The sequence below is a fragment of the Neovison vison genome, chromosome 12 (assembly GCF_020171115.1).
Source record: "Neovison vison isolate M4711 chromosome 12, ASM_NN_V1, whole genome shotgun sequence".
Classification (NCBI taxonomy): domain Eukaryota; kingdom Metazoa; phylum Chordata; class Mammalia; order Carnivora; family Mustelidae; genus Neogale; species Neogale vison.
This window is the reverse complement of record NC_058102.1, coordinates 72,941,038-72,949,432: the sequence shown is the minus strand read 5'-3', so window position 1 is coordinate 72,949,432 and position 8,395 is coordinate 72,941,038. Positions and strand designations below refer to the sequence as shown.

The 8,395-nt window shown below is 41.1% G+C and overlaps 1 protein-coding gene across 2 annotated transcripts; it reads left to right on the top strand.

Moving 5' to 3' along the window:
• The first annotated feature begins 557 nt into the window (after positions 1-557).
• On the top strand, positions 558-7,962 carry SPX (spexin hormone). 2 transcript variants are annotated; one of them, XM_044227282.1, is made up of 6 exons: positions 558-648; positions 1,036-1,116; positions 1,304-1,361; positions 1,912-1,974; positions 3,157-3,240; positions 6,747-7,962. In XM_044227282.1, the coding sequence occupies exons 1-6, from the start codon at positions 643-645 to the stop codon at positions 6,803-6,805; spliced, it is 351 nt and encodes a 116-aa protein (XP_044083217.1). In that variant the 5' UTR covers positions 558-642; the 3' UTR covers positions 6,806-7,962. The 2 variants fall into 2 exon arrangements, with proteins under 2 accessions (XP_044083217.1, XP_044083218.1); XM_044227283.1 differs by lacking the exon at positions 6,747-7,962 and adding an exon at positions 5,742-5,977.
• The last annotated feature ends 433 nt before the right edge of the window (positions 7,963-8,395 follow it).

The window sequence follows — 8,395 nt, the reverse complement described above, 5'->3', positions numbered from 1 at the left end:
TCTCCCCTGACTAGAAGATAAGCTTGATCACGGCAGAGACAGTGTCCTTTTAATGCATGGCTGTCTCTTCACCTAGAAGGAGAAATGTCTGATACATAGTAGGGATTCAATAAATGTTTGTTAAATAATTGAATGGGTACGGAAGTGAAGGAATGATGTGGAATTCCACTGAGATTCCCTAACCTTTTTATTTCTACCCAAAGATTCATGTTTAGTCAGTCAGCAGCTTGATAACAAGCTACCCAAGACAAGTTTGCTTACTTTCTTTGTTTACTTTTGATTCAACTCAGGCTTGTTAATCATTTTCTCTACTACTAATAATAAATTGGGAAGCTAGCGGGAAAGGTGAAAACAATGACGCCGATATATTCCTAATATCTCCTGGCTGATGTGGTCAGTATCTAAGTAAATGATGTCCACTCATCAATCATTTCTTTACTTCCTGCAAATGAATCTCCCTGGGAAAATTGTCAGATCCTCTCAATCTTGAATACTGACAAGAAGTCCCTATGGACTCCCTAACTCTAGTGAAGATCAGGAGGGGTCATTGACACTAAGATTTAAAAGCCCCAGTCTCAGAACAAGATTAGAAAACTGGTAGGTAAAGTTACAGTTATTGCAGTTTCTGGAAAGGAGCTGAACATGAAGGTAAGTGAAAGTTTTATTTACTTGAGACTTTTAAGCTGTTTATGAAAAGTTTTATAGCTTTTTACCTATTTTACCTTTAATAAGCATTTTATAGGCCAAATGATATTTAAACAATACACCTTAAAATATCAGAATCATTTGATTTTGCTGAAAAAAGATTACTCATTTTGGACAAAGTAATGAAAGTAACATATTTCTACAAAAATTTTTAAAAGGGAATTCTTGTGTGGTTTAAGTATAAGGCAGCCTCGGTAATCCCCCTCTCCTCTACATACTGAGTATTATTAAAACAGAGCACATGGAAAAGTTAAGAAGTTTGTAATTTTCCAGGTGTCACAGAAGTAGAAGATCCCATAAGAAATTACTTTCTTTGCTCTTTTCTTATAGAGACTCAAAAGTCTGGTGGCAACAACCTTGGCTCTTTTATTAGTGTTTTCTTTCTTGGGAAATTCCAGGAGTGCGCCACAGGTAATCAAACGCAAAAACTGGGGCTCCTGGATGTTGTTTCTTTCTTGTTCCTTTCCTTCCTTACTTTCCCTTTTCCTTCCTTCTGTTTCTTCTCCCTTCCTTCCTCCCTCTCTTCCTTTCTTTTTTCTAACAGAGGACTACGCTACAATGTCTTACTAACTGCTTTTCTCTTCTCCCTGGGTTGTAGGGACTCTTTGAGAGACGGAACTGGACTCCTCAATCTATGCTCTATCTGAAGGGTGCACGTATGTTCCAAATACTTTGCTTTTCCTACAGCAATAAAGGAGGAACCTTCGGGGTGCATGAATCCATGGGATAGATGTGTGGGGAGAGAATAATATCGAGTGTGTTCCCTTAAATAATCGAGGTCAATCTGGTCTCCGTCAAAGAAAAGGGATGGGGGGGGGGTCTGGCAGGGAAGAGAAAGTCTCCCTGATTATTAGAACCTTTCCATTCTGACTAGGTGGGTAGCTGGCTCTTGCCTGGGAAACGCAGCAAGGACCCTTGCACCCGACCTCTGCTCAGAACCCATTCGCTGGGGCTGGCAGGGCGCGGGCAAGCGCGGGGACAGGGCGCTGCAGGGCGCGGGCAGCGCAGGGGCAGGGTGCGGGCAGGACACCCGCAGAGCGCCGGGTCCAGCCCGGGGCTGCAGGGGGAGCGCCGGAAAGCAGGCAGTCCCGCCGGGACCCCTGCCGCGGCACCCCTCCGAGCCTGCCGACCCGAGGCGCGGAGCCCAAGTTAACCCCGGTTGTTGAGGACCTGGCAGGCGCTGAGCCCCGCGTCTCGCCTCTGCAGAGGGGCGTCGCTTCATCTCGGACCAGAGCCGGAAGAAGGACCTCTCCGACCGCCCGCCGCCGGGTGAGTGAGCGAGGGAGGAGGAGACTGGGGCGGCGACCCGTAGCAGGACCCAGCAGGCGGGCACGCTCCGCCTCGCGCCCGGCTCACAGCGGCTCGGCTCCCGCAGGGACGCGGCTCCGGGGCCGCCCTCGGGGAGAGCCGGCCAAGGCCGAGCTTAAGCTGGCAGCCGCGGCGCCTCTCACTAAAGCCGAACTCGGTCTGGGCCGTTCGGACCGCCCTCTGGCCGCCGGGGGTGCAGAGGTCCCGGGGGAGTTATCCGAGGACAGGCCAGACCTGGGGGTTCACCTAACAGGAGTAAAGGAGGGGGAGCGAGAACCGTGCAACTGCTCCCCAAATGTACCTCCCCGTTTATGCCAAGATGTTTAAACGGTTTCCTCTTAAATGTTTTTGTTGTTATTACTGATTTACGTGGAAACTTCAAATGTACGCCCCTATTACATTATTAGAAGGGGCTATAAAGCCGTTCAAAAGCAGAAATAGTTATGGGGCACCTGGGTGGTTCAGTGGGTTAAAGCCTCTTGTCCTCGGCTCAGGTCATGATCCCAGGGTCCTGGGATCAAGCTCCGCATTGGGCCCTCTCCTCAAAGGGGAGCCTGCTCCCCCACCCCCTGCTGTTCTGCCTGCTTGTGATCTTTGTCAAATAAATAAATACAGTCTTAAAACACACACACACACACACACACACAGAAATAGTTAATAGGTAGGGACCATTAAGAATGGGCCAGGGACTGATATGAGCCTTATGCGTGGCCAAGAATGCAGATTATTATTTCAAACAACTTTGGACAGAAGGAGAGAGGAAGTAGCCCAGGCTCCCAAGAGTACGCATTATGTCTAAATGTTTCTGCCCAGACACTCCATTTTAAGCTCTGAGGGGTGAAATCATTCAGGGTTCTTTACCTCAATCCACCCTCCATTCATGTTGTTCTGTGTAGTCTGTAGTTTAAATTCTCTTCCATACCTGTAATACATACCATAACCAATTGTAAGTAACATCTACAGGAAATGTAAAATGTTTCAATTCCTAAAAATCAGTCTTCTGTATAAAGCACGGGGGGGGGGGGGGGGGGGGCTTTGCTAACGGATCAAAAATCTATTTCATAAAGGTTTTTCTATTTATAGCATATCAGACTAGGGGTACTTAAATGGTAATAGAATCTGTACATGCTTTTGTTTCTCCAGAAAGACGCAGCCCAAATCCCCAGCTACTAACTCTTGGAGAGGCAGCAGCTCTGCTCTTGGCTTCCTTGCAGAAACCACAAGAAGGTACAAGTCTAGGGACTCCTTTCAGCTGCAGGACAGGGAAACTTTGATTACTTTGGGGATTCTGTGTTGAATACAACAAAGTTGCCTTTATTCAGATTTTTAAATATAATTAACAGTTGTCCCCTGACTCCAGAAACTCAAACATGTTTATTATATAAACACTAATACATTTCTCACTAAGGAGAGTCCCCAGGAACACAAAAACATTTCTTTGATGACACTGGGGAATTTCATATTAATTTCATAATCCAGAGCCTACTGTAACCTTATTTCACTTAGAACCAAATGATGGAACCAAATGATATCTATTTGAACTGGGGTGAAGAATGAATGTAATTTACTCTTTGTCTGAGAATCAGGAAGATGCCTTCTGGATTGGCAGCAGAGGGATGACGTGGTGAAGGAGGATGGATCTGATCATGGCACAGGGAGTAACAATAAGAACTGTAACAATAGCCACAGTATAGGAAGGTCTGCTGTGTGTCAGCTATGGATGTGAAACTCTCTAGCTCAGAAAACGGAATCTTCATGAAGTGTGTTTACTTTCCCAAGGTGACACCATTAGTGAAGTTGGGATGTTGGGATTTTAACTCAGGTCCATGTGACTCTACAGCTCGCTCCATTATGCCATGCCAGCTCTCAAATGCATTGTGTCCAAGAGGAAAGGCCCATAGAAGGGAATCAGGGAGAAGCCAAGGAACATGACAGGACCCCACAGGAGTGAGGAGAGGAGGTGCTGTCAGTCATGGGAATCGGTGGGGAAGCTCAAGTCCGAGGGATCCTGGAAGGAAGAATGGATAACATAGATAGCTGTTTACTGGAGGTATAAAAGGGAATCCAGAGTCCAACACATTTTGAAATGGTGATACTGGTGATGAATGAACATTTATGTGGATATAATTAAGGTTCGGTTTGAGGTAACAGAAATGATCTAGTGAGTAAAAGTGTGTAGGTCAGCGGTTCCCAACTATCTGCCTATGGACTGGCTCCATCGGAGTTAACTGGAAGGCTTACTCAAAATACAGCTTTCTCAGCCTTAGACCCAGGGGTTATGATTCTGTAAAAGTTGAATGACCTCACAATCTGTATCCTTGAGAAGTTCCCCCAAATGATTCTGATGATCAGTCCGATATGGGAACAACTGGAAATTCAGAGCCAGTTACTAAACGCTGAAATCATGAAAATGGACATCTCTTCTAGGCCTCAAATAGAGCAGGAGAAAGGCACGTAATAAAGGATTTGCCTTAGAGAATACCTAGAGATGAAGGGAAAAGGAGGACCGTCCTATCAGTGAAGGGACGTTCCGAGGAGAAGGCAGCAATGCAAGAGGAGAACCAGGATAACAGCATTTCCAGAAAGCAAGGGTGGAGAGTTTCAAGGAAAGAGTGATTAAAGCAGCACATGTAGCAGAATAGTTAATGAGAGAACATAAGTCAATAGGAAAGGAAGATCGTGCTGGCTATGAGAGGTCATTGAGCAGCAGTTCACAAGATTTCTGCTCAGTTCCTGCCCAGTGATATTACTTGCTACTGCCATGCCCCTCCTGAAACCTTGTTTAGAAGGAATTTGTGAAAAGAAGAGAGCAGGTACTAACCAGGATAACTCTCAGAGCTCTTGCAGTGAAAAGGTAAGAAATGTTTGCTAATGGGTAGAAGATTCTACAGCCAAGGTGATCTTTTCTGAATTCCACATTCGGTACGTTTACTATTTGTAAATGAACTATTTACTATTTACTATTGTTGAAATAGTAACTATTACTATATAGTATAGTAATAGTTATAATCTAGTTAATAGTAATAGTATAGTAATAGTAATAGTATACTTATAGTATTACTATACTATATAGTATAGTAATAGTTACTATAGTATAGTCATAGATACTATATAGTTACTATACTATATAGTATAGTAATAGTTACTATTACTATAGTACTATTTACTATTTGTTGAAATCAGTAGGAGGAGAGTGCTGGTGAAGATGGGTCGAAAGGGAAGTTTTAGACTTGGTTGCTGGGAAGAGGTATGGATCAAGGGGGGGGAAGTGAAATAAAATGGAATGGGGAGAAGTTCATTTTAAGAGGGGAAGAAGGATTTTCATTAGCAACTTTAAGGAGGGCTCCAGAAAACCAATACTGCACTATATGTTAACTAACTCAAATTCAAATTAAAAAAGAAGAAACTTTAGGGAAGAGTGTGTGTGATTATAGGTCCCAATTTCAAGTCTTTTTTGGGAAAATAAATGTAATTTTTTTATCACTAAAGCTTCCAGAGTAGCTTGGTTCTGATGATGAAATAAGGAAACAAAATCTACTAGTTTAAATTGAAGGAAATGTTTTTGATTTCCATATGATATATTCATTACTATTTTAAATACCTTTACTATTTTCATTCTAGAGTCCCTAAGCATTAGTAGGCTTTTATTTTATATAGTGAGTTTTTATTTTAGTGACCAATGTAAAAAGATACCCTTCTTATTGAGTTTTTTTTTTCTTTCTTTAAAGAACAGTCCACCATCTGTTGTATTCTACAATGTGCCAGCAATTCAGGTTAAAATGTAACTCAGACATGCAAATTATATTGTAACTAACTGAAGGAATGTGGTTTTACGTAGAGGTAACCTTGGAGAAAGTTAGGAGAGGCATTCTCCTCTGGCAACTTCCCCTCACTACCTCTGGTAGGTTTTAGCTCTTCTATTCATTGTTACAGTCCCCAGAACCTGCTATAGTCTGACTGCTTACTCACTCTGCCCCTAAGTAATACCTCATGTACTAAAGTTTTCCAATCCCGTCCAGCTAACAAGTGTCCTTTCCTTTTGTCTCATTTCTTCCCCAGGTCTATTCTAGCTCACCTAATAAGAGAATATAAGCAAAAGTATTCCGGTGTCATGTTTCCCAAGTAAGATGCATTATTAACAGGAAACAGAGAGGCAGAACCTTGATGCAATTGAATGGTTCTTGTGCTGGATTTTAAAAACCTGAAGGGGCACACTTAGAGCAGTGTGGCACTTGTCAAGAGCAATAGGCACTTGTCATTTATTATGATTTAAGTTGATTTTCTAGATGGTGCATATGTTCAGTTTATTGAGATTTTACTCATCTGACATAGAGGTATACATACTGACTATTTAAACATTATGCTTATTCCAAGACTCTTTTAAAACAACATATGAAATAATTCTACCCACAACTAAATAGAACAATCTTACTATTACCTCTACATGAGGCCTTTTCAGATTTCTACCAAGCATAACACATTATAGTTTCATTCATTCTGGAGAGTCAGATGTGAAATGTGAGTTCCCCTATGTGTCTTGAGCTGAGGAGGAAGATTTTTAAACCAAAATAAACAAAGCACACTTTTTTGGATTCTCAGTAGCAAAGTGTAGGAGTTAACATAATTTAGGAAACTAAATGTTTATTTCTTAGGGTTCTCTACATCTTATCCTTTTCCCTTTTAAAACACAGAGAAGTGTGTTTATTTTATGTGCTTTTTCTTTTTTCTTACAGCTGGAGAAGAAAACTTTGATCAAACCAGAGTCCTAGAAGACAGTCTACTAAACTGGTGAAAGTAGACCAAGTTATATTTAAATACAGTTCCATTCTTGTTGAAAATATGAACCATGTAAATAAAGCCCTTGGACCCTTTTTACTTCAGTTGTAATGTTAGGAACATGCATAACCAATTTTATCCTTTCCAGAAGCAAAAGAATGTAGGGTTCTTAGCTGGAAACATCATGGCCTTCTTTCAGGGCTTCAGGTCCTGTTAGGTCACCATGTATCTTACTCCCATTTGTTAATTATAAGACTGGAGACTCTTTAGAATGTGTTTTCTATTTGTTACAAGTATCTGCCTTGATCTAGTGAGTCTTAATTGTTGGATTTTGCATTCCTTTACCCTTGCATTGTCCTGCACTCAGTGCAAATCTCCCTCTCTTTTTCTGCCTCCCCCCACCCCCCCAGTCTCCATGGGGGTTGAGGGGAAAAGCAAGGCTGGAGGGGAAAGAGCAGAGTGTATTCTCTTAGTTCATTTTAGAGTAAGTTGTTAAGAAGGGAAGGGGAAGGGAGGTGACTGGGGAGAAGCCCGTGATAAGAACACTTCACTGTAGTTGCTGAAAGTAGGGGGAGGGGGGAACCTGTTAGGCCAGTAGAAGGTTCCGTAGTGGGGATCTCCCCTTTGTGCTCTTTGGGGATCTCCCTGAATTCAGGGAGTTACTGGGAAATAAGCAGATGGAGACTCACTCTGCTTCTGGGTACATTGCATAAAAGAAACAAACCAGTTTTTCAGAGGTAACTCTTGTTCCACAGCTAAACGGACTCAAAGACTCTGCTTCTTGTAATTGACTAGAAGTCTAGGCTTTATTTTACATTAAAACATTATATAAAGGCACCCTGATAACATCAGTACACAGTGATATGCCTCATCTGCTCCTTCTGAAAACTTTTAAAACTATCTGAAAACACACACACACACACACACACACACGTCCACAGTGAGCATAATAACCCATTTATTTGGAGTTACAATATGATCAACATGTTAATTTTTTGACCTAATTAGTTGAAAGTTGTTATTGATAAATGTCATAAGTGGTAAGTATTGTTAATTCTTATTGTTATCAGTATATAGCTATTATTCAGTAGCTAAAGGATATCTTTATGTGAATGGATCTGTACCTGGGAATTACAATTTCACTATGTTATGAAGTCAAAACCCTGCTTATAAGATTTGTCTGTATCTTGTATCGTAATTGAATAATGAAACTATATTCAAGTAATTGTAACACTGATCTCTTGCAAAAATAAAATGCTAACATTAAAAAAAAGTGGTATCATAATAGGCATTTGTCATTTATTATGATTTAAGTTGATTTTCTAGATGGTGCATATGTCCAGTTTATTGAGATTTTACTCATCTGACATAGAGGTGTACATACTGGCTATTTAAACATTATGCTTATTCCAAGACTATTTTAAAACAACATATGAAATAATTCTACCCACAACTAGATAGAACAATCTTACATGTTTCACACTAAAACAAAGTTTTTAAAAACTTTCTAAATGACCAAGAACTATTAAAATAATTCAGTGTCATATTAGAAGACTATTAGCATTGTATATAATATCAAGTATTATTGATAGGTGCTTGAATTCCT

What these genes read in the sequence shown, in the direction of transcription:
- SPX (XM_044227282.1), top strand. An exon ending in GCTCTATCTGAAGGGTGCAC is followed by an intron (nt 1,362 to 1,911) that starts GTATGTTCCAAA and finishes TCGCCTCTGCAG; the next exon opens with AGGGGCGTCGCTTCATCTCG. An exon ending in CTCCGACCGCCCGCCGCCGG is followed by an intron (nt 1,975 to 3,156) that starts GTGAGTGAGCGA and finishes TTGTTTCTCCAG; the next exon opens with AAAGACGCAGCCCAAATCCC.